The following is a 25,283-nucleotide window of genomic DNA, read 5'->3' on the forward strand; positions in this document are numbered from 1 at the left end:
AAACCCTAATGATTTGAATAGTTTCAAAACTTGCCCTCAAGTTTTGGAATTTAAAAGTTGATTAAAATTTTAATTTAGAAATGTTAAATTCTAAAACCCTAGAATAGTTTTGAAAAGTTCAAATCACACCCTTATGGTTTTATTAATTAATTAAAGTGTATAATTAAAAGAGATTTAATAAATCCATAAAGTTTTGGTTTACAATTTAATTAAATTAAAAGTATAATTATTAAATTTGACCACCTAGTATTTTAAAAGTGTAAAATACACCCTATACTATATATAACATTAAAAGTCTAACATTATATATATGTATGAGTAAAAGTCAGTCTTACCATTAGTAGGCCTCATTCACGAAGCTGGTCTATAAGGGGTGTTTAAGGAAATCGCCTATAAAATGGCGATTGATGGGTATCTACTCTTACCCACCGCACTCTTGACTAGTGGAGGGTCGTTAGCCGAACGGGTAGGATAGGACAAAAACCTTCCATTATAAGTATAATGAAGTACAAAAGTAACTAAATGTTTTTTACAAAATTCCCAATCTTAGTTACTTTAGGCAAAAGTGAATTGATGCAATTCCATGAAATTACACTTTGTGCCCTTGCGAAGACGTTAGTGGAGCGTGTGTGGTTAACCGACACACTAAATGGTTCTCAGCAAAGGTAGCAAAGGGTGACTCAATGTTTGTCATAGTTCAGTGGAGCGTGTGTGGTTAACCGGCACATCGAATAGGTGACTGTAACATGTGGGGGCACCATGTAGATTTGCATGGTTATTCACACCCGCTTTGTGATCCTCGGCATCCTAGTCACAAACTAGAGGGGCATATCGAGATTTAAACATGCCATTGAAAAGTTCAATGAATCTCAAAGGATCTAGGAGTTTTCATAGATTTAAAACTTAAATTCTTTTTCGTTTTTCGTGGTGGAAATTAGTGAATCGTCATTCACTTACCTTCAAATGTTTTGCAATTTGAGTTACGGCATCCCTCTCCCGAGTTGTGGAATATTGTGTTGGGTCCTAGCCTTAATATCTCATTTGGGTGATTTATTAAGGACTCAATCGATCAACTAACTTGAATTTGTTTTCTCCCGTTTTGTAGATGTCAAAGTACGACAACTATGGTCTTCCCAAATCCCGTGGAACAAGCATTCCACATGAAGATGATATTTCACGATTCGATCGAGGAACAAGAAATCATGCTTCACTTCCTTCACCTCCTCCCGTTATTCTCCCTAACCCACAAGATCGAAGAATTGAAAGGTTCAATGTCACTAAAGCCCTATTGGAAATGAAACATGAAGATGGTAAACCAGTGTGTGCCCACGTTCTAGGAATGAAATCACACATCGATAGGTTGATAATGTTGGGTGCGTCATTCCCGGATAAGTTGGCTGTGAAGTGGGTTCTGCATTCACTTCTCGAATCATATAATGAGTTCAAAAGAAAGTCTTATATGATGGATCATGATGAAAACCTCATTGACCTAACTTACATGCTTATTGCTGCTGAATCAGAAATGATTTGGCAAAGCAATGGAGCATATTTGTTGGGAAAGTCAACCAACCATACTTCCGAGGACGTTCTAGGAGAACCGACCTGCGTTTGCTGCCAAGAGAAAGGGCGTTGAATACAAGTCTGCCTTAAGAGCCTGAAGAGTCCAGAAGATGGGAGAGTCAAAGAGTAGGGTCGTGCTTCAGGTAAAATCCACTATTTAACTCCATTAAGTTCCTATTCATTGATTCTTAATACATAATGTGATAAGATTGCATTTGAATGTTTTGCAGGATCAGTGAAAAGAGAGGAAGCTTGATGAAAGAGCAAGATGAGTCTAATCACGAAGAAATGGATCTCGATCGCATAAATTCGAAGATTAGATTTTGAGCTTAGAAAGTTATGATAGAATTGCCGGGAATATTTGATTACATAGTTTTTCAGTTGATTTTGCATTGTAAGGACAAATGTTTTCCGCTGCTTTTATGAATAAAATAATTTTTGATTTGACTCATTTATTTATTTATTTATTTCCTTGCAATAAAATCGTTATGAAAATTGATGTTTGCATATTTCTACAACAAATGGATGTGATTCTTAATTATGATAATTGTGGAAATGTCGAAAATTTACCAAATAGGGAAAGTTTCTCATCGCCCAAGTTTCAATTGGATAGAGACTTGGAATCATACAACATGGTTGCATGATGAATGAGAAATTTCATATTTGGAAATTAGACTAATTCGTTGACAAAGTGTCAAGTGAAGGACTAGGAGATCGAGTACACAAAGTTGTGTGTTGATCAAGTCCACCGCAAGAGTAACAAAGATATTCGTCATGATTCACTAAGGGTTTAGTAAATATGATTATACTTATAAGATTAAGTGTAATTCTGAATTGATTGAAAAGGTTTAAATCAATAGCAGAACGAATAAGAAGAATCAAGTAGGCAGAAAGATAAAAGTTTCTCTATTCTAAGAAGAAGGGAGAGTACCTATTATGCTCAATGATAGGTCTTAATGATTAAGAAACATATCTCAATTGATCCTCTAAGTGAATCTTTGTGCAATTGTATGTCTAAGAAGTGGAATCGAGAATTGAAGAAATGGTTAAATCAATAAGTCAATCATACTTCGTTCCAAAAAAAAAACAAATCTTAGAGTTAAGATTGTGACATTGAGTGACAAGTCTTAAGAAGGTTTATAGCATTCATCTAATGTAGAATTTGGAAAAAGGTTTTCTTATTCTTGAACATTTGAAATTGGAAAGTTGTGATGTCTTGGATAAGACAAAGACCAACTAGGACCAATTTATGAAGTGTTTTGTCTTGATAAAAGCTACACTAACTCTTGAATATTTGTTTGTCAAGAAATGCTTATTGATAAAAGAATCTTATATGTCAAGGAGTCAGTGGGAGTCTTAATGGTCTTGAAAAGTTTCAAGAACTAATCAAGAATAAACCTTATCGATCATCACTAGCACACGAGTTGAGGTTTACAACCTATTGTGTTGACACTATCTTGTTTCTATGTCGTTCCAATTGAGTTAATTATGCATGTAAGTTCTATGAGTTGTCATTTGAATGCATAAAAGGCAAGCACCTTGATCAATGAAAAGTACATTGATAAGAAAGGGTGAGTTGCTTAACTACTTGGAAGACATGGTGGGCAGCCGTGTTACCATAAGGCAAGAGTTCAAGATTAAGAAAGTTCAGTCCATAAGAGTTTGGATTTGTCGTAAACTTTGGTTTTGACAAATTCACATGAATAGGAACACATACACCATTAAAATCTAAGTGTCATAAGATTCCCTCCTTCATGAAAATGACTGTGAGGAAATGCTTTCACTAAGAAAGATTTTAAGAAGATAGTGATTGTGAAATTGTATTCTCGAATTCGATTATGGTTACGGTATCCCTTTCCATGATTCGAATTGTGAGATTTGGCAATTAGTCTTAATTATTTAGACACACATATGAGCTATCTAAAAGAAAAGTGTATAAGTTCAAGAAGCCTTGATAAAGGATTATCAAAGCATTAGGTATTAGAAACATGAACTTAAGAAATTCAATAAGTATTGTTTTCTGGAAGTTAAGTTGGTTTCTGAATACATGTCAAAGCTAGTGGGAGCATAAGTGTTATGTTTATAATAATCATCATGATAGTGGGAGCATAAATGTTATGATTGTATGATTATTAAGGCAAGTATTGCAAGTTAGCAATATTAATTATAGAAAACAAGAGTCATACTTTGCAAAGTAGTAAGGATGTAAAGTTGTTTTGCTATAATTAAGGGAGAGAATATTATGCTTCATTTCAAATCTAAAGGCTTAGGTTGTGGAATGTTAATAAATTTAGTCAAAGGATACACAGTGTGTTCTTAAATTTCGATTATGATTACGGTATCCCTCTTCATAGTTCGAATAGTAAGAACGTGACACATTAAAATATTATGGGAAAAGATTGATAAAGCATCATATCTTTATATAAGACATTATGCATCGTGTCCCATACGCTTCGGGTATAGGATCGATTGCAAATGCTATAATATTTGACCATTCTAAAATTTTCCAAATGTCTAGCGCATTTAGAGGGAAAAAGGACTAGAATTGGTTTTGACTAAGAAAATTAAACAACTATCAAAGAACAATCCAAAGTTCGCCAAGGATTGGTCGCTTGTGAGTAGTTGGAAGTATAGTATTGGATGGACCATGTCGACATTATTATGAATAGAAAAGATTCTATTAAGAATGAGTTGTCATATGGAAAATATGGAAACATTTCCATATTGGGAGTTAGATGTTGAGAATCTATGTCTAGATTAGAAACATTTATGCAAAAGGATGTTCAAAGGAATGTACCTTGAGTGAGAGACATCACATCTATGGAATTGTCTTGTAACAATCTCCGATAAAGGACTTTGTAATTTCATTGGCAATAGTCCTTGTGACTTTAGTGCAATGATATTACGAAAGGATCATTGCATAAAATGTTAGAATCTAGCATATTCTAGTGGCAAGAATTTGATATTCTTTCACTTGTAGAAAGGATTAGGAGTTGTGAAATGAGTATGATTGGTAATGTGTTCATTTGATCTATTTCACAAAGTAAGAACCATAGGTAAACATTGTGTGCATGCTAAGAGCATGGGACAAGTGTGATAATAATTCAAGTAAGAAGTTGATTACCCGAAACAACAAATAATGAGTAATCGATATGGTGATAAATAAAAAGTGTTTTATTTATACTCAAAGGTTTGAGGCCATATGGGATTAGTATTATCCTTGTGTTTCACCTTGCATGTTTTGACTTGCTGAATAATTTAATTGGCTCAGAACAGTCAAATTATTCGAACGGACCACAGTCGTTCATATGTTGGAAGTAGATATGAATAAAGACTGTCATGAATTGGTGTGTTGATTGTCTAAAGAGTGTTGGACATAAGCAAATGTTTGTTGCAACGTTCATGAGTGCTTATGAATATGATTTGAGCATTGGATTAAACCCACGCTCACTTGGATTACTTCATGGATTTCATCACGAGTGATTGGTGAGACGATAACATCTTATATTCTAGAAACCGAGATGTGTGAGTTGTATCTTGCGAATCAGTTGCACATTGATAATATGTAAATGCACCAGTAACTTGGTGTTATAAAACATATTGTTGTGTGTGATTTGGTGAGAGAGTGCAAGCGAGCATTGAGTCAAAGTTTATCTGTTCCTTTTATCCAAAGTACGATAAAAGCGATATATGTGGGCCCCTCGATGATTTAGTGATGGCACCTAAGCGCTTAGCCAAGCCGGGACTAAATTGATGTGTTCAATTGTAGTCTGTTGTCAGTCGTCGTAAATCTGAATTCGGGAAACAGCACATAGACAGAGAGAATGATTTAGATCCATGTCTCAGTCTATACGATATCTAGAATGGAGGAATATATGATCCCTTATCTAAGGACACGTGTATTTGATAAGATCAGAGTTGACAGCGGCTTTGGAAAGCTATGATTGCAGATCAGGATCTGAAGTCATACGCAGAATAGTTATTAGACTTATCCAAGTGGGAGACTGTTGGATTAGTGTCTAAGTCCATAACTATTTTCGTATGTACTTGACCCGATGGTGCATAGTCCTTTTGGGTTGCCTTCACCAAAGCAACTTGATAGGATGAACTATATGGAGAGAAAGGATTAACTATGATTTATTAATATATTATGAGAATAATATATTAAAGGAGAAATCATATTGTTTAATTAATATTAGTCAAGAATTAAGTTTGTGGCTAAAAGACATTAATTAAACTTAAGGGACTAGAACTGTCAATTATGTGATAGTTGAATATTAAGCTAATGGACTCCATATTAAAGGGGTGGATGAATTCTATGGGGAAACCCATTAGAAATCGTCCAAAGGCCTTTAAGAAAGGGGTTCATGGGTTGCTTAGGGCCTAAGCATCCAAATTAGGGTTTCTTTGTTAGATAACCCTAATAGCCTCACTATTTAAGGAACCCTTAAGCCCCAAAAACGTGATGAACTTGTTCTCTAGGTTTTCCACATGTTTTGGGCAGCCTCCACTCTCCTTATTCTTCATCCTCTTGCTCTTTTTGTGAGCCATTAGAGGAGTGACATTTGTGACTCTAAGCTTTCTAAAGACATTACAAGGAGGATTTGAGATTGTTATTACTACATAACAATCAAGGTATGATCTAAACCCTAATTCATATGTTATATTGATTATCATATATGCTAGATCTAGCGTTTAAAGTCTTGGATGAATAGCATGTACAATAGAGAAACCTAGATCCAAGCATTAGGGTTTGTATGAGCACATAGGATGTTCTTATGGCTAAAATCTGGATGTTACAATCAAAGCATAATGACAAATAAACCGTATCATCAATCTTTGATTCTTAGTAAGAGAACTCATAGAAATCAAATTCTAGTCAAAAGATGGAACATATAGAACATATTTTAAAACAAAAAGATGATCAAGTATTATTTCACCAATGAGATTAACAATAAGAGTAATATAGTTAGGCAAAGTAACAGTGTAATGAGAAACTCTTCTTTTGCTGGAAAACATAGAGAATTCATGACAAACATGTTGAGTTGGACCTTAATCAATTATCCATTTCTATGATTTTTGCCCTGAATTAATAGAAATGGAATAACATTACCGATAGTTGTTTCCTCATCTGGATTAACAGATATCATATGATTGGAGAGAGCTGACATGATTTGTTGGCATTGTTCTTGAGAAACCCCTTTGAACATTTTGGACAAATCATTGTTGATGGATGACATTTGAACATTTGGATCATCATGAGAAGCAGCTGCAGCAACCCTGCTTTTAGATTTATAACCAAGAGGATATATGTGGAGCTTGTGACATTTATCAATCATGTGACCTTGCAACTTGCAATGAGTGCAGAAAGGCCTATCATGATTGTTATTCTTGAAGTTGTTTTGAGGTTTGCCACGATTTTGAGTTGAAGCTTTAGCAACAAAAACTATTGAATGATGTACATCATTGTGAATAGATTTTTGTTTCTCTCCTTGAACAATTAGAGAAAAAGTCCGATTAATGGAAGGCAAAGGATCCATAAGCAAGATCCGACCTCTGGTTTGGGAGAATGAATTATTCAATCCCATTAAGAAATTCATAATCTGGTCATTGTGAAAATACTACTTGATTTTCTCAACATCACCACAATCACATTTGTTACAGGTACCATTAGGTCTGAATTGAGCAGTTCATCTGTAATCGTTTTGAGTATTGTGAAGTAGCGATATAATCTTGATTCTGACTAAGATTCGATAATTCTCTTCGAATTTGAAAAATTCTTGGTCCATTACTTTGCTAGAAACGATCTTTCAAATCGTTCCAGATTACAAAAGCACTTTTAGTAAACATGATACTGGCTGAAAATTCATTGGAAATTGAGTTTAAAATCTAAGAAATTACCAATTTGTTTATGCATCCATGCATTGAAATTAGAAACTTCAGACGAGCTTGGCTGTGAAAGAGTTCCGTCGATAAATCCAATCTTGTTCTTCAAAGATAATGCGATCTACATTGCTTGGCTCCATGAATTGTAATACTCGCCAGTAAGCAATTATGAAACGAGAACAAACCTGGGACTATCGGAATGGTGAAAGATAGTATGGATGTGTTCTATCATCCATGGGAGATAGAATAGATCTAGAACTAGAACGAGAATTGGTTGACATGATGAAATAACACAATCAACGAAGAACAGAAAGAAAGTATGATTGAAAACAAGATTGAGAAAGAAAAATGAACAAAGATGCAATCAAAATATGAAATTAGAATCGGAAGCTCTGATACCATATTAGGAGAGAAAGAGATAGAATCTTTTCATTAGATTGAAATGAATTACAGCTCTACCATTTATATACAGACTTCTAACAAACCGAATGGTAAATTACAAAATTAACCCTCAACTATTTCATAAGTACATAAAGAGACCAAATATCCATTTCTATATCTAATGTACAGGAACCCTAATTTTGACCCTCGAGATTGACACAGAGAGGGGAGGGAGATGGAGGAAATTAAAAAGAGAAAGCTTGAGCAGAACGCGAATGGCGAAATTACTTCCAATACGTCGGAGGATCAGTTGCGTTCTCTGTTAGACCCACTCTCCAAAACTCAGTTGGTTGATCTCTTATCAAAGCTGTACGTTTCTAATTCATAACTTCCCACATAAATACTTCCCATGGATTTCTGTATCTTATCTGTTTTAAGTTTCAGCATCCTGGTTTATTTGAATTCTGAGAATTTAATACCTAACCTCTTTCATTTCATCTAATAGATATTCTGCAAGTTAGGACGTTTGGTTTTCAAAACATGAAAAAGGAATATCATGATCTTCATACAGAAGTGAACCTTTTATTGTTGTCTACAATTCATTTCATTTTCAATTTTTCATGTATGCTTGATCATTCCATAAACGCTTTGTTTCTTGGCTACATCAAGAGCCCTTTTCAATTGAACTGTGAAATGACTATGCGATGTGTGCTTGTTTGTCATGAAGAGGATGCCAATACCCTTCTATTTCTGAAGAAATTAAAAGTGTTGCAAGTGCAGATCCAGCAAATCGAAAGCTATTTGTTCGTGGCTTAGCCTGGAATACCACCACAGAAACCTTGTATGCTGTGAGTGCATTGTCAATGCTTGTTTTTGTGCTTCTGTGAGTTGTTTGACCTAACTGCATTTTTGACGTATGTATACATTCTAGCAGTATAAGATAACAAGGTTAATGATTACATTCAGGCGTTTAAAGAACATGGTGAAATCGAAGAGGGTGCTGTTATAGTTGATAAAGCAAGTGGAAAATCACGTGGGTATGGTTTTATTACATATAAATATATAGATTCAACCCGAAAAGCTCTAGAAGCACCTAGTAAACTCATCGATGTAAGTGTTGTTTGTGTGTCTTTTGATGAGTTTCATGATTATGATAACTGATGCTTGAATATTTCTATTTTAGGGGCGTATGGCTGTTTGCACTTTAGCATGTGAAGGCATAAGTACAATAGGTAGTAGTAATACTACTACTATTACTACTGATCAAGCACAAAGGAAGCTTTATATTGGTGGTTTGTCCCCTGAAATAACAAGTGAGATGCTGCTTTTGTTTTTTAAAAAACATGGTGAGATAGAAGAAGGTTCAGTTGCATATGATAAAGACACAAACAAATCACGGTAAGTTATGTGAAAAAAAAAAGGATTCATTAATTCATTTATTAATGATATGGCATCTGAAAAAAAATCGTGGTATTTTTGCATGTTTTTTTTTTAATCTCAAAGTGGTTTCGGGTTCATTACTTACAAGACTGTAGAGGCTGCCAAGAAGGCTATTGATAACCCTCAAAAGATGTTAGGGGTAAAGTGGTCATTTATTACTCTCATTCAGACAGTTCATTCAGTCCAAAAAATGGGAAATGTCTTTGTTGACATATATGTATGACTTGCTTGATGCAGGGTCGAAATATAACTGTGAAGCTTGCTGATAACCAGAAGGGCAAAATTGTCCAGACACAAATACTACCTGGAGGAACAACGGTTCCGATTCAGATGGTTGGATATGGACAACCGGGAAAGACACATTTGAGTGGCGGTTACGGTTTCCCTTCTCAGGCGATTGCAGCCTATCCTGGTTCGGGCCCACAGGCTGCAACCACTGAGTATCCAATCCAAACTCAGATTGGATATTCACAGTATTTTTTAAGGAAGGAAAATGTGGAGAATTCTTTGATAACACCAACAGGGGGGTATGCGTACTATGGCACTAAGCAATGAATGATAGATGTTGGTGATAATAAGTAATAATAGCTCATCACTTATAAAAGCCAAATAGCTCTTTTTATTTTTGAAGTGTTGGGTTATGAGAATATATGTAGTTAAATTTCTATGATATTTAAATTGTATATATTGTCTTGATGTGTACTTCCTTTGGAAATTTAAGCTCAAATTTATATTTAGTATAATAGGCTGTATGGATGATGATAGTGAATTCGGTTGTATATCTTTAATGGGAAATTGATTTGTAGGTTTGGTAAAAGAGTTGAGTTGATGGATGGAGTTTGGGCGAATGTTTGGATGTGATGTTATTTTGATATTTCAAAATTAACTTCTTCGAATTTGACAAGTTCTTACAAGAAAATTGTTTGTTGAATTATTTCAATTTGAGTCTTGAGGTCTTACTCTTACAGTTGAAATATATAATTTCAGTTATGATTTGATTTTTTTTTTTTCATCTGTAATCATTGATTAAGATAATTTTATTTATGGAAAACTAACAAAAATTTGAAATAGTTATCATAAAACAAATTCAGTAATGGATTTTTCATGAAAAAGAGAAAAATATGAAGCCTTTTGTAGCTTATGCAGTTTTTTGATATATAAGTACTAGAAAAGTATCAAACAAGTAGCGTTTGTAGTCCAACGGTTAGGATAATTGCCTTCCAAGCAATAGACCCGGGTTCGACTCCCGGCAAACGCACTTTTTCATCTTTTATATGTTTGACCAAACTGGTTGTTTTGCTAACTTTTCAAAAAAAAAAAAAAAAAAAAAAGAAAACAATTAAGGAATTGTTGACTTTTTAAGTTTTTAAAATTCAGTCAAGACAATATGAGGTTGTGTTAACTTAATTAAACTATAAGATGGCTTTTACGAATATATAACTAAGTATAAAGGGTTTATAAGGAAAAAAAATCAATAAAGAGATTTTCCAGGAAAATAAAAAAAATGCTTAGCCTTTCATAGTTTCATAGATAATTTCTCTATCCATTGATGTTTTCAAATCTTATTATAGAACGGATTTGTAGTCCAACCGTTCAGATAATTTACTTCCAAGCTGTTATCTTGAGTAATCAAATGTCTTATCGTTTTAACGCTTTTGTTAAACGTTAATTTTGCTCTAAAACAAAATAATTTTATAGGATCCACTAGTTTCTATTAAGAGTTGAATGAATTCAAGTAGAAAATTGTCAAAAAACTCGAAACAAAATAATCAAAATGTTAGATATAGAATTACAAACATTAAATCATAAAACTTTGTAACCAAAATATATGTATTTATCTGTATTTCCAGTTTAATTATGAAGACAAAATGTTGTTATCCAATAAAGATCGTATCAACATAAGTCCACAATAGAGGGGGTTATGATGCCAACTCAACCCACAAAAACGTTGTATTAGATAAGAACTAAAAGATAATTATCCAAATTTTATCCAACTTAGTCAATCGAAAATCCCTAGATATTCTCATAATCCGCAACGATATTTGACTCTACTTTCATAGTATAAATACAAAGGAGAATAGCATCATTTTGATTATGAACGATCGATGACTTCTTTCAAGTTTCATTGTTTACTTAAGCTTTGCTTGGTTCTTCTCTTGTGTTTCTTCAATACCATTAATGCCACTGAAGTCTCTCATGATGGTCGAGCAATTACCATTGATGGCCAACGTCGAATCATCATTTCTGGTTCTATTCACTACCCTCGTAGCACTGCTGAGGTAATAATGGAGACACAAAAAATTTATATCTACTAAAATGTTGCTGAAAAAACTATGTATTTATTGACTACTGTTTCTTGTGTTTGTTTCGTTAGATGTGGCCTGATTTGATTAGAAAAGCGAAGGAGGGAGGTGTTGATGCTATTGAAACTTATGTTTTTTGGAATGCTCATGAGCCTCTTCCTCGGAAATATGATTTTTCTGGTAATTTGGATCTTATAAGGTTTATTAAAACCATTCAAAGTGAAGGACTTTATGCTGTTCTTCGTATTGGCCCATATGTTTGTGCTGAATGGAATTATGGGTATATACTTTCATTTCCTTTCAATTTATATCACCTTTTATTAATTATTTCATACAATAATATATAACTTTTATCAACTATATTATTTTGTTTCATAAAAAATTATAGAGGCCTTCCTGTGTGGTTGCATAACATGCCTGGAATTGAGCTTCGTACTGCGAATACCGTCTTCATGGTATATATCATTGTTTTTTTCTGTATATTTATTTCATTAAAAATATTATAATGAGTCAATAATACATTTATTATATAATTAATATGTTATATTTTTATTAGAATGAGATGCAAAATTTTACTACAAAGATTGTGAATATGGTTAAAGAAGAGAACCTTTTTGCTGCCCAGGGAGGACCCATTATTCTTGCTCAGGTTTATTTTTCTGTTTTTTCTTAGTATTATTATTATTATTTTTTAAGTATTTACTATTTAAAGAAGAAAATGAAACATTATTTTTATAAACAAAAAACAGATTGAGAATGAATATGGAAATGTAATTTCATCATATGGAGCTGCGGGGAAAGCTTATATTGACTGGTGTGCGAATATGGCTAATTCACTTGATATTGGAGTTCCTTGGATTATGTGTCAACAGCCAGATGCTCCACAACCAATGGTAATATTTTTTAAGAAATTAATATTATTATTAGAGTTTTGTAAAATAATTATTTTGATTAAAAACTGGTGTTTTAATTTTTGTTTTATGGTAGATAAATACTTGTAATGGATGGTATTGTGATAATTTCACTCCAAATAATCCTAACAGCCCAAAGATGTGGACTGAGAATTGGACTGGATGGTTGGTAGTTCTTTTCATATAGTTCTTTAATTCTTTTCATATACTTTGTTTTATTAAAATTATTTATTATTTACATAAATTTAATGGTAATTAAATTACTTTTCTTTGAATTTAGGTTTAAAAACTGGGGAGGTTTAGACCCGAAGAGAACAGCTGAAGATGTGGCTTTTGCTGTTGCAAGGTTTTTCCAAAGTGGTGGCACTTTCCAAAACTATTATATGGTATTTAATTATTAAAAAAAATTATTTCCCAAAATATTTATTTTTACTATATGAACGATAATAATGTGTTTTAAATCAGTACCATGGAGGCACCAATTTTGGTAGAACTGCCGGAGGTCCATATATTACCACTTCATATGATTATGATGCACCACTTGACGAATATGGTAATTAAAATTTTTAAATCATTTTCAATATTATTTATATAATAAAGAATATTAATGTTTTTAACTTTAACTTTTTTATATTTATATTGTTATATAGGTAACTTGAATCAGCCAAAATACGGGCATTTGAAGGAGCTTCATGATGTTCTTCATTCAATGGAAAACATTCTTACACATGGAAATATTACAAACATTAATTTTGGCAATTCAGTTTCGGTAATTCTTTTTTTTTTTTTTTTTTTCGTTTCATTTATACTTAAATAATCACTAATTATATTAATCTTTTGATATTATAAGGGCACAATATATGCGACAACAAATGGACAAAGTTGCTTCTTTGTCAATGCCAACACTACAACAGATGCTGATATTGTTTACGAAGGAAACCACTACAATATCCCTGCTTGGTCCGTTAGCATACTTCGTAACTGTAAACAAGAAATTTACAACACTGCTAAGGTAAGAATAAAAATTCAAATAAAACCCGAATACATTCATATATTTATTTATTATTGAAAAATGGTTAATTTCTTGATAGGTAAATACTGAAAGTTGGGTCATGAAAAAGCAATGTAACGAAGCAGAAAGTGAACCCGAAGCATTAAAATGGGTATGGAGGCCGGAGTTAATTGACGATTTAGCCCTTAGAGGCACTGGTAGAGTTAGTGCCAAGAAACTTATTGATCAGAAAGTTGCAAATGATGTTAGTGATTACTTGTGGTACATGACAAAGTAATAATTTTAACTCTTCTTATTTAAATTTAACAAAGTTTTTAAAATTTATCATATTCTAACCAAGTTTTGTAATTCTATGCATAGTTTCTACCTTACTAAAAACGACCCATTATGGAGCGATGATATGAGTCTGAGAGTCAACGCTACTGGTCAAGTTCTTCATGTATATGTAAATGGCGAGTATCTTAGTGACCAAAGTGCTACATATGGTGTTTTTAATTATGTGTTTGAGAAGAAAATCAAGTTGAACCCTGGTCCTAATAAGATCATTCTACTCAGTGCCACAATCGGGTTGCAGGTAATTTTCAATAATTTTGTAAAAGACCGAATCAAAGATAATTTCTGTTTTATAGTAATATTTTGTTGACATTTTGTGCAGAATTATGGGCCAAAATTCGATTTGATTCAAACAGGAGTCCCTGGTCCTGTCCAAATTATAGGAAAGAAAGGAGACGAGACAATAATCAAAGACTTATCAACCAAAAAATGGTATTACAAAGTTGGATTGGATGGATTTGACAACAAATTCTTTTCTGGAAATACATCCGAATGGCGAGTTGATGATCTTCCTATTTCTCAAAGGATGATTTGGTACAAGGTATTTATGGAATCAATAATCAAACCAAAATCTGTTTTTGTTAATGGTTTTGATTAATGAAATCTCTGTTAATTGTTTGTAATCAGACAACATTCAAGGCTCCATTAGGAAACGAACCTGTGTCATTGGATCTGGAAGGATTAGGTAAAGGCGTCGCTTGGGTTAACGGGAACAACATCGGAAGATACTGGCCGAGCTACATCGCTCAACAAACCGGTTGCTCGAATGAAGCTTGTGATTATCGTGGGCCATATAATAATACCAAATGCGTAACAAATTGCGGTAAACCTACGCAAAAATGGTAAGATTTCTAGGGTATAATTGGGGTTTTGGTTGGGTTTGTTTTGAGGCTAAATTGTTTGAAATTATCGATTTAGGTACCATGTTCCTCGATCGTTTTTGGTGAATGGTGAGAATGAATTGGTCCTTTTTGAAGAATACGGAGGCAATCCAATGTCGGTGAATTTCCAGACAGTTAGGGTTGGGAGGACATGTGGTAATGCGTATGAGAACAAGACGATGGAGATTTCGTGCAAAAATCGATCGATTTCTTCTATTCGATTTGCTTCGTTTGGTGATGTGAAAGGAAGCTGTGGGTCGTTTAGGAAAGGAAGTTGTCAAGCGAAAAATGACGTGATCTCTGTAATTCAGAAGGTATGGAAGTAATTTATATGATCTACTTGTTTTGTTGTTTTGAATTGATACTAATGTTACTGAATCTTGCAGGAATGTGTTGGAAAAGAAGTATGTTCGATTGAAGCAAATGAAGGAGTATTTGGATCAACGAATTGCGATCATGGTATTAGAAAGAGATTAGTTGTGGAGGCAGTTTGTGCTTGATTTTTTTTAGTTTGTTAGGTTTTCTTAGGGTTTTATGACTATGTTTATTTTTAGTTTGTTAGTTTTTTTAGGGTTTTATGACTGTTTATTTTGTATTGTGCAGAAGGATTTGATATGTTCATATTTGATGGATTTAGGGATGGAAATTGTTAATCGTTTGAATTCATTAGTACATTGATTCTAGCATTCTACCAACGGGAGGTAAATGTTTACCTCTTTAAATTTGAAGCTAATAACCAACAAGTAATGTAGTATATTAGTGCAAAACTTAAAAACCTATCTCCATATTTATGCAAGTTATTGTGAAAAATTGGCATGCAATGAAAGCGGAGAAATTATAAAATCCAAAAGTAAACCAAGCGGCTTTTTCAATGTTTTAAAACCCGAGTGGACGTGGCTGGTTCAACCAGTTGGATCGTGACCCAGGATAGAAAGTGGGTCAATTGAGAATGGTTTTTTATAAAAATACGGACCGGATCAAATCGGCCGGGTTGACCCGTGAACCGATCATCACACCGGGTCAACTAAAAACCCGGGTTTTAAAACATTGGATTTTTTTTTTTATAGAAAAACCAAATAGGTTTGTCAGATCTGATGATTTGTAACCCGATTTCATAAAGGTTGCCACCTTTTTTAACCGCTTTGCAAAATTGGATTTTATCCGGAATATATTTATATATTTTAAAACCACATATAATAATACTATCTTTTTTGTTGAAGTAAATTCGAACACTTTTTAGAGGCTTATCTGAAACAGATTTTTATTTATTTATTTATTTATATTTTTTTATTTAAATGTGATCCTTTATCTAATTCGTTTGATTTTTCATTCTAACAAACATCAACTACTAATCTGAAGTTAGATAAGAATACCTTTTTATACTCATATCACCAAACAGAGATTTAAAAAAAAAAAAAAAAAAAAAAAAGGAGGCACATCTATTGTTTCAAAGGAGGAAAACCTATTCTTGATATCCATTTGCAACATTATAGAAATGTCATCAAAACTATATCACAAAATAACAAATACCATGTCATTCCTTTAACAAGCTATACAACCATAAGGATTTCTACAGTTAGATTAAGCATCTAGGGCTTTTCAGGCAAATTGGCCTCTTCCTTAAACACCATTCATCCCACATAATACATAAAATGCAACTATCCTTGTCTATGATCATATATAAAAAAAAGTACCTTCTTCAATGAACTTATCAGAATGTTAATTACAATCATGAATCTCTTGTTCATTATACCTAAATGCAAAAATCTTCCACTATCTCTACAAGTGCTAGTGATCATCTTCATTTATGCCAGGACAGTTAGCCAAGAGTGCTTCCATTGATTCATACTGGAAAAGAGTCAACTAAAGTCAAACAAACAATTGGGAACAAGAAACAAATGCTTAAACTACAAAGCATAAAACAACAACACACCTGACATCCGCAAAACAGACAGTAACTAAAATCATCCCTCAGCTTCATTAATATTTCGTGCAGATCCTGCATAATTACAGAGTTTAAAATGACAACTTAATAACAAAAATCTAAAAACCAAGAACTGATTTCTATGAATCAACTGACAAATGGAATTGAATTCAAATAAAGTCATTGATGTAATAATGTGTATGTGAGAATCAAAGAAATGCAACCATTTATTTACCTCTTCTGTGATCACTTCCTCCTCTTCATCATCTTCATCGTCTTTTTCATCATCATCATCTTTCTTCTCTACCTCCACAACCTCTTTGTTCTCCAATTGATCCAACACCCCTTTAGCCTTGTGAAAATTCACGACCACCCTCTTATTCCGCCACCTCTCCTTAACCCTACACCCAAAATCCGCCATTAATTCCTCCTCTTTCTTCCGCTTCTCCCAAAGCATCTCTTCATCTTTCCTCAGTTTCTCCTTTATCGGATCCTCACGCCCAATTCCAGCTCTCGACCTCCGAATCTCCAGCCCCACAGGCTCCGCCCGACCCGAACCACCCAAACCAGACCCAGGAGTGTAACCCATCTGCTTCAACATCTTGAAACCGATGTTGGATTGGGGGATGGCTGATTCTAGGCTAGCTAGGGTTCGTTCATCCTCTTCCACTTGCTTGATTTCTCGCTTGAGCTTTCTTTGTTCTTGCCAATTTCGAGTTTTCGGTCTCTTCTTCGAAGATTGTAAAGAAGTTGCTTTACTACCACCATTGATGTTAGGAACCTGATACAAATTGAAAAGCTAGGGTTTTGACAAATATTCATTTGATATGTAAAATCAAATACTATATGTTGTATGGCTCACCTTTTGGGCGGGAGGATTTGGAGAGGGTTGGGATTCGGAAGGTAGAAACTGAGAGAGGTCGCCCATGTAATCATCATCTTCCTCCGCCATCGCTACACTAGTTTCCAAGGTCTTTTTTCTTCCTTCTGGTTGATTTCTGTTGTTTCAGAAATTGCACTTACGGTAACCACGGTTAGACCAAACCAAACGATCGAACCCGATACAACTTATTTTACTTATATAGTTATATACAGGGGTGAGAGCAACCAAGAAACCAAAAAACCAAGGAACCTAAACCCACTAAAACCGAAACCAAAAAAACTGAAACCGAAGCAAAATCGAAGGTTAGGGTTTGAATTTTTTAAAAACCGAAAAATCGGGTTCAGTTTAGGTTTTTACCCATAAACCGACCCATCCAACCCGAGAAACTGAGTCATACTTAAAACCGACAAACCACCCTAAGAAACCAACCCATCCAACCCATACTTGATTGTGTTTTGGTTGTAATAGACTATTTCGGGCTTTGGTTGTAACTTGTAATCAGGGTTCTAAAAGGTGCGCCATGGCGGGCGCCAAGGCGCGGCGTCGCCGTTACGAAAAGCTTCATAACGTTGCTGTTAGGCGTGGCGCATGCCAAGACGTGATATGGCGTGTCATGGCGGGTTATGACGCGTGTTTTTCATTTGAAACACGTTTTTTTTGCTTTTTTTTATATCTTTTCTAATCGGACATACAAGTATTTTGTTTTTTATTAACTTTCTGTTATTAGTTGTTGATATATAATACTTCTCAAAATTATGTATATTTGATATAAATTTATATTTCTGCGGTAATATAATTATAAATGAATACAAAATCGCCGTCTTACATCACGCCTTAAAAAACGTCACGGCTCGCCATAACTCGTTAAGCTTAAGGTTTGGCATTGCCGTCACACCACGCCTCACGTCTTTTAGAACCTTGCTTGTAATAGACTAATTGCTGTAAGATTCATGTTTTTTGAAATATTTAACTTAAATTTGGTGTTTTTTGAAGTATTTAACTTGTTGGTTCATTTATGAAAAATTGGTTTAAACCCAGAACCCGTGAGTGTATGGGTTGAACCCAAGAAACCGAAAAACTGCGCAAACCGACCTTAGAACCCGAGAAACCGAACCAACCAGAAACCGATCCTATTGAGTTCTGAAAACCAGAAACTGACCATTTATTGGTTGGGTTGGGTTTGGTTCCAAAACCGACCCATGCACAACCCTAGTTATATACTTTTTTGACGATTACTTGATTATATAATTTTTTGAGAGAAAAACAAATAAATCTAACTAAATTTATCAAGTATTTTTAAAAGTTACACAAAAATTAAGAATTTTTTTTAGACACCCGTTAATTTCCTAGACTTTATTTGCAAAACATGTGTTTCACATTCAAAATGACCAAAACCAAATTGTTTTGGGCCGTTTGGCCATCTAACACCCCATATTTTGTAACACCTAATTTTTTATAGTCTATTAATTTCATGAATTTGAGAATGTTGATTTTGAGTTGGAACGTAGAGCGTCTACTATGGCACGTGTTGGGTGCGACATGTCTTAATCGAAAGGTGTGACACACCACCGCAAAACTCAAAACCTTAGGTCTCGGGTCTTCGACACTATTTAAAGACCCTAACTCTTAGGGTTTCTTTCATTTATTGCTTTGATCCTTCAGAGAACCGTAGAAGTAAACCTTAGCTAGCCTCCTCTCACCCTTTTATGGTGTTCTAATGCCTTGAGTTGAAGAAGGAGAATGTGTCTTTTGTGCTAGAGAAACAAAATACAATGAAGTTTTAAAGTTGTCAATCATCTTTTGCAAATTTATAAGTTATAAAGATTCAACATTTATGATTCTTATGCTTTGGAGTGTTTATATGCATTTTGGTCTCATTCACTAGATGTTCTTTGGAGTTTGGGAAAATCTAGGGTTATAGACTTGCGTGTTTATCCATTGCGTAAAAGAAAAGGGCTTGTCGATTACAAATATGAGTATCGATTTGGTTGAATAGGATTATGTTGATATTTGATTAATGAAGTTAACAACTTCAAACAATTTGAACCAACATTGACATCAAAAGAATTTTGTTTTTCCTAGACTTATTTTACATTAATATTTATATTAAACAATGTAGTTTTATGACTTTTGTCTATTCATTTACATGTTATTACATTAATACATGTTGGTGGAAAGCTTTAAAAAATGACATTGAAGGCTTGAAAGTTTTAAATATTAAATTGGTTTCAATTCTAATTAAATAAGTTTAATCCTATTGTTATAATCTGAGAATGGTAGTTTAGTAATATCATATGGTATATTGGATTTTAAAAAAGTTTTTCAATACTAAATTAGTTTAATCCTAATTAAAATATTTGGCATAAGAACTAGAAACAAATTACATAATTAATGTATGGATTATTCAAATATATCTTATTTTTGCTTTCCGTGAATGTAATTCAAATTATATAAAAACAACTTACATTCCCCATGCTACTTTTCAAAGCCTTATGAATTATGATCTTTTTTTTCTCACATGGTCTGGATTATTTTTAAAATCTTCACGGGTGATTCTTCTGTATTTGGGTCATCATTAAATAATTTTCTCTAACAATTGTAAAAAAGTTCTAAAACATTACACGGCGACAAGTTTAGTACCAAGTTTGGAGAAGAAAAAGTTTCTGATTACGGAATCGGTTGTAGTTGGGAGTTGGGACATGCATGGACACTTTGTTAAGGACTTTAGTGCTATTTCAAAGCTGTCGTGAAACTTATTACTATAAGACACGCCATTTACTTTTTAAAAGCATGTTTTGTAGAGTACATGTCAAACTTGTTACACAATTCACACACATTTAAAAGCCAGTCCAACATAATTATTGTACGTCTAAGATAATTGCTACTACATACTAATAACAACTTACTGATTCAAACAAAAACACAAACTTAAACTACAAGCCAAAAGGCAGACCAACAATTAATACTCTTCTGCTACATGCATGAGAGAGAAGAATAATTGAAGGAACTCCCTTGTGATTCTGCACCATATATATTTGTAGGGCAAAGACCAAGAGGTTTGTAATGAAGCAGAAAGTTGCATATCTTTTTTCTCATATCATGCAGTCATATTTCGATGGCAATCTTCTAAAGAAGTTGAGTGGGACGAGAGGTAGGTTGTGCTGGAACCTTGGGTGGCTTAACACAGTAAAGCCTGTCTGAATGACAACAACATAAAAAGGTTTTGCATAGAGAACAATAGCAGCAATCAAACAGAATATTATGAAGAGTGTTGTAGCTCTGGTGTCTCTCCAGCTGAGTAAAGACAGAAGCCTCTCTCCATGTATTGCTATATCACCAGCAACCGTCTGAAGCCTTCCACAAACACTCCTCAAACGGTCATATCTCATCCTCACAACATCAGGAGGACGAGATGTTGGAAAGTCATCAAACTCTTCATCTAGTTCATCAGGGTGTGCATTATCTGCATAAGAGAGACGAGTGTCCACATGGGGAGGACTCCTTGGTCTCCAATATTTATAGTTCCAAACTCCAACTGAAAGGAGAGAGAGGCAAACAGAGGGTAGAATAAACACCGGATACAAGACCAATATAACGAAAACGATGTGAACCAGAGCAGTGGCGATTGGATTCTTCCAATTACGTATGTCATCGAACCATTTTATAGCTGCAATCAAACCGCTTAAAACTTCTACAATTCTGAAGAAATTCGCTCTACTTTTTCTTATGCTAAACATGTGGCACCCCACGTCAAGCATACACTCCACCACCTCTTTCCTCAATGGCGGCTCAGCCCGGGACAACCGCATGGCCACAATCTGAGTCGCATTGTGCCTCAACATATCGAGTTGCCTCACTGTCAATGGATGGATGTGCATTTTGGGCAACAAAGGTTGTGAGTACATATGCATCATGTTTAGCAATGAAGAACATGTAAACCTCACAGCTAAATGAATCTCACCCATTTTTTTAACTCCAGATGGACGCAAAACCAGAAGAGAGTATGCATGAGTGTATATACAGTCCGTTTCAATGGTTGAAAGGCGAATTCTGACTTTCCCGATATTTGAATCCATAGTCCCTCCTCCGGATTTATACTCCCCACCTGCCAAATGGCAGTTATCAAACACACCAATGGTTACAACAGTACACGGATCAAAAACTTCCCAAGTGCATTGCTCATTCCATTTTGGAGAAAGACTGTCTGTTACTGTTTTTGTTCTGACCCACTTTTTCCCATACTTGGCCACACAATATGCATCTGTTGTTCCCCTTCCATCTTTCTTCTTCATTGGTAATAACCCACTAGCACCCAAGATTCCCACTTCAAGAACCCCAATGCTTTTCTTCCATAACTTCTTTGCTGTTGGCCTGAAATCACTACAGAAGTGAGTAGATTCATCAAGAACATGATAACCACCTTCCAAGCAGATTCTCGTATGAAGCCTGCTAGCAAGCTTCACTTCCTTCTCGTTTTCAACATCAATGGTAACATTATCCTTCTCCAGATTAAACCACCTTGTGTTGTTTATAGCTTTGTCATCTAATCTTCGTTCCACATTCTGCAAAGGAATTGCACACATTCCAAATACTTTACTATTGTAAGGGGCAGACTTATCTTCCACGCTCAATATCAGAGGCTCTTCAAATGGCTCTGCAGCTACGAACATCAAATCCTCATTCCACTTAGGATCGATAGACCTGCTTGTGGATACGCGAGTCCTTGAAGTCTGAAATCCAAGGGTGGCTTTCACAACAAGTTCAGGGGTTTTAGTTATATCACCGGGTACCAAGTCCTTGGCTTCAATCACATTAACTCTGAGATACCATAGAGTAGGAGAAAGATACACCTTTGAACGGATATTATTTGCAAGAGCATCACCATCATCATCTGCATGCCATGCTTCACGTAAAGCTTCATCAACTTGAGTACCCCACCACACAGCTAACATAATAAATCCTTGCAACTTGTTCCCTTTCCTGTCTTCCAGTCTATACCATACAGGAGCTAGAGGACTATCCAGTGGTGCGCTCTTTGGAACCTCGGTAAGATCAAATAATACCCACCCCATGAAATCATCCTTCACCATATCTTTATCTTTTATAGTGACCTCAACCACAGACGCCTTATTAATCCTGTCTTTAGTGAAAGCAAACACTTGGTTCCACTGAGGATCAAAATTCTTCTCAAAATGACGAGTTGTTTCTTTATACTTTCCCAGCCGAACCTCAGCATAAGGGTCACAACTACCTGCAGTATCATCCTTGGCACCTAAATTCCTTGCTTTCACTACACGGACATACAGGTATTGCGTTTGTACCGCAATGTCATTCGTCCTGGTCACCTTCCCTCCACTCGGGTCGGGTTTGATGGCCTCCTTGAGCAACATATCATCATTAGGGCTTTGCATCATCTGGAACAAATAAAAAAAAAAAAAACAATTTATAACAATGAAAAGTTTTCAAAACCTTAAAGCTAATCCATTAAATAAGAAGAAGTGCTTACATTATTTTTTTTTTTTTTTTTTAGAACGTACGAAGTTTTTTTATTTTTTATTTTTTTGTAGTTCCTATAGAGGTGACATTTGGACCCGGTTCTTGGATTGGACCAATTTGAGGGAAATGTGCATGATGACCCAGGACTAGACCTGTGGAGGTGTATTGATTCTGGTTTTTCCGCTTCTTTTACCCGTTGGACCGATACAATGTTAGTTGTATATGGAACAAGTTGTTGAAGCAGTAGCTGAAAAGCTGAGAATCTTTCAGCTTTGATATTTTGACTTGGGGGACCGTAACTCATGAATAGGAAACAAAAATGACGAAATTACATCATTTTACTCGATCACAAACTCTAAACTACATTCTCATGTCAATCCGACTTTGAATGAGATATACATCTTATAAAAATTCAATAGATTACAAAATACTAATAAAAGCTAAAAAACTAAAAATCTGAAAATCTTTAAGCTTTGATATCCTTATTTCGGGGACCGAAACTTATTGAATATGTAACCAAAACCGATGAAATTACAACTTAAACTCAAGTACAAACTCTAAACTCTATGTTGAAAAATATCTAATGTTAATCTGACTTTCGAAAAAATAAGATATATGTATTTTAATATTTTCATAGATTTCAATATATTGAGGCTTTTAAAATTCAAATCCAAGACCAAGAACCGGCTGGACCAAACTTGTAAAAAAACCGGACCAAATTTGCACTATCAAAGCTCAAAGGAACCGATAACCAGACCTAAAACCGGTAATCCGGTCAGTTGACGGAGGTCCAAACGTTCAACCCAGGATCCTAATGGGGTGTGGAGCTCATCATCATGATTAATTGAGGAAAGACCGTTATATAACATTAAAATATTAGTAACACTTAAGTTTAGACGCACACACAAATTACATCAACAAAGTACTACATATTCGTCTATAAATTCCAACTATTTATATAAAACGAAAAGAGGAAATGGTAATAAAATGTGCTTTGCCTACTTTTCTGAAAAACTCACTCGTTTTTTGTTTTTCTAATTTAACCAAAAGTGCCGGTCTCAAGGTCACAGCAGTACCCTCATGCTTCTTGTTCTCAAAAGCGGATGCTTACAGTTACACGTACTGCAAAAAATAAAATAAATAAATAATCATCTATCTGAACAAAAACCAAAAACAGGGGAACCAATAATGAAAACCAAACAAAACCCATGATTTCCTTAATGTATTAAGACCTTCACGAAGGATTTAATTAGTGGTTGATGTGCCAACGACCACTAACCACAAACATCATCCAGGTGTTTAATGGTGGATAGTGGTTCGTGGTGAATCGTTGTGTATACCATGAATCACCACTCCAATTAAATTATTTCTTCCTCTGTCTCTCTATCTCTCTCTAAGTTTTTCTATCTCTTTCTACAGTAATTTTTTATTTAAAAATTATAAAATAAGAGGTATTAATGGTGGGTATAGTTTAGTGGTGATGAAAAAAAAAATCAGTCATTGAATGTTGACTAACCCACTAAAACAAATCAAACCTAATAACTAAAAAGTTTTGAAGATTGACTAAAGCAATAAAAACAGATGGAACCTAATCTAAAACCTACACAAAGTTACCAATAAAGCTTCGATGTCGTTCATCATCTTCATCTCTTGTGATCAAGCACCAATCCAATTAAACTACGATGCAGCTCCTGTGATCAAACACCAATTAAACTAAACGATACACATAGAGAGACTAAAAGGGGTAGGTTGCGAATGGCTTCTGGGCACTTGATTTCAAATATAAATTATAGCCATTGTCACAACGAAGATGAGGAGTCCAGTTGATCGAACTTGACATAGGCTAGACGATGAGGCCGGTTTAACCCACAACTCCATCTACAAAGCATCTACTTGTGGGTAGTAATCTTCAAGGATGTGTTTATCTCCGGGGTGAATAGAGAGAGAAATACAGATCTGTAGATGGTTTTTTTCTAATGGTTTTGGGGTTGAGGAGAGAAAGAGATGCGAGCAGAAAGAAAGAAAGAAAGAGGGTGTGTGAGTGTTTCATAAACCATAATCATAAATATTTATTTGGGAAAGGGACATAAATATCAAAGACTATAAAAGATTAAAAGCCATTTTTCTAATGTTTATTTTTTATAGAATAACTAAAAATTAGAAAAACATTTAAAATAGACAAATAATTTTTGCAGTCTATTGTCTGCGAAAATCTAACCAGCATGCAGGTTGCGAAAATCAATTTTTTTCCCGAAGTTTGAACATTCATAACT

General features: G+C 34.5%; 4 protein-coding genes and 1 non-coding gene across 6 annotated transcripts; 3 read left to right on the top strand and 2 right to left on the bottom strand.

The window, feature by feature from the left end:
- The first annotated feature begins 8,004 nt into the window (after positions 1–8,004).
- LOC111900960 (UBP1-associated protein 2C) lies at positions 8,005–10,084 on the top strand. Of its 2 annotated transcripts, none has more exons than XM_023896829.3 (6): positions 8,005–8,196; positions 8,608–8,710; positions 8,794–8,937; positions 9,011–9,225; positions 9,331–9,406; positions 9,505–10,084. In XM_023896829.3, the coding sequence occupies exons 1-6, from the start codon at positions 8,063–8,065 to the stop codon at positions 9,820–9,822; spliced, it is 990 nt and encodes a 329-aa protein (XP_023752597.1). In that variant the 5' UTR covers positions 8,005–8,062; the 3' UTR covers positions 9,823–10,084. The 2 variants fall into 2 exon arrangements, with proteins under 2 accessions (XP_023752597.1, XP_023752596.1); XM_023896828.3 differs by having other exon boundaries at positions 8,007–8,196; positions 8,555–8,675.
- Positions 10,085–10,453: 369 nt separating this feature from the next.
- Positions 10,454–10,525, top strand: TRNAG-UCC (transfer RNA glycine (anticodon UCC)). The gene has a single exon. It is a non-coding gene; the product is annotated as a tRNA-Gly (tRNA).
- Positions 10,526–11,357: 832 nt separating this feature from the next.
- Positions 11,358–15,379, top strand: LOC111900967 (beta-galactosidase 15-like). The gene is made up of 16 exons (XM_052767016.1): positions 11,358–11,546; positions 11,642–11,850; positions 11,959–12,025; positions 12,127–12,219; positions 12,320–12,463; positions 12,558–12,646; positions 12,762–12,867; positions 12,947–13,034; positions 13,132–13,250; positions 13,332–13,493; positions 13,573–13,766; positions 13,854–14,067; positions 14,149–14,367; positions 14,454–14,668; positions 14,745–15,021; positions 15,094–15,379. The coding sequence occupies exons 1-16, from the start codon at positions 11,373–11,375 to the stop codon at positions 15,205–15,207; spliced, it is 2,484 nt and encodes an 827-aa protein (XP_052622976.1). The 5' UTR covers positions 11,358–11,372; the 3' UTR covers positions 15,208–15,379.
- An 838-nt stretch (positions 15,380–16,217) lies between these two features.
- Positions 16,218–17,690, bottom strand: LOC111900961 (uncharacterized). Its single transcript, XM_023896830.3, has 4 exons — positions 17,494–17,690; positions 16,867–17,412; positions 16,641–16,706; positions 16,218–16,555 (listed from the first exon to the last, which is right to left on the bottom strand). Exons 1-4 carry the CDS (start codon positions 17,581–17,583, stop codon positions 16,496–16,498), a joined length of 762 nt encoding a protein of 253 aa, XP_023752598.1. The 5' UTR covers positions 17,584–17,690; the 3' UTR covers positions 16,218–16,495.
- Positions 17,691–20,256: 2,566 nt separating this feature from the next.
- LOC111900962 (FT-interacting protein 3) lies at positions 20,257–25,072 on the bottom strand. Its single transcript, XM_023896831.3, has 3 exons — positions 24,625–25,072; positions 24,030–24,132; positions 20,257–22,928 (listed from the first exon to the last, which is right to left on the bottom strand). Exon 3 carries the CDS (start codon positions 22,926–22,928, stop codon positions 20,607–20,609), a length of 2,322 nt encoding a protein of 773 aa, XP_023752599.1. The 5' UTR covers positions 24,030–24,132; positions 24,625–25,072; the 3' UTR covers positions 20,257–20,606.
- Positions 25,073–25,283: the final 211 nt, after the last annotated feature.

Source organism: Lactuca sativa, chromosome 8, assembly GCF_002870075.4.
Source record: "Lactuca sativa cultivar Salinas chromosome 8, Lsat_Salinas_v11, whole genome shotgun sequence".
Taxonomy (NCBI): domain Eukaryota; kingdom Viridiplantae; phylum Streptophyta; class Magnoliopsida; order Asterales; family Asteraceae; genus Lactuca; species Lactuca sativa.

What these genes read in the sequence shown, in the direction of transcription:
- LOC111900960 (XM_023896828.3), top strand. Translation starts at nt 8,063, where the DNA reads ATGGAGGAAATTAAAAAGAGAAAGCTTGAGCAGAACGCGAATGGCGAA. An exon ending in CCACAGAAACCTTGTATGCT is followed by an intron (nt 8,676 to 8,793) that starts GTGAGTGCATTG and finishes GATTACATTCAG; the next exon opens with GCGTTTAAAGAACATGGTGA. An exon ending in ACCCTCAAAAGATGTTAGGG is followed by an intron (nt 9,407 to 9,504) that starts GTAAAGTGGTCA and finishes TGCTTGATGCAG; the next exon opens with GGTCGAAATATAACTGTGAA.
- LOC111900967 (XM_052767016.1), top strand. Translation starts at nt 11,373, where the DNA reads ATGACTTCTTTCAAGTTTCATTGTTTACTTAAGCTTTGCTTGGTTCTT. An exon ending in TACTTGTGGTACATGACAAA is followed by an intron (nt 13,767 to 13,853) that starts GTAATAATTTTA and finishes TTCTATGCATAG; the next exon opens with TTTCTACCTTACTAAAAACG. An exon ending in GGTAAACCTACGCAAAAATG is followed by an intron (nt 14,669 to 14,744) that starts GTAAGATTTCTA and finishes TTATCGATTTAG; the next exon opens with GTACCATGTTCCTCGATCGT.
- LOC111900961 (XM_023896830.3), bottom strand. Translation starts at nt 17,583, where the DNA reads ATGGCGGAGGAAGATGATGATTACATGGGCGACCTCTCTCAGTTTCTA. An exon ending in CAAATCCTCCCGCCCAAAAG is followed by an intron (nt 17,413 to 17,493) that starts GTGAGCCATACA and finishes AATTTGTATCAG; the next exon opens with GTTCCTAACATCAATGGTGG. An exon ending in AGGAAGTGATCACAGAAGAG is followed by an intron (nt 16,707 to 16,866) that starts GTAAATAAATGG and finishes GTAATTATGCAG; the next exon opens with GATCTGCACGAAATATTAAT.
- LOC111900962 (XM_023896831.3), bottom strand. Translation starts at nt 22,928, where the DNA reads ATGATGCAAAGCCCTAATGATGATATGTTGCTCAAGGAGGCCATCAAA.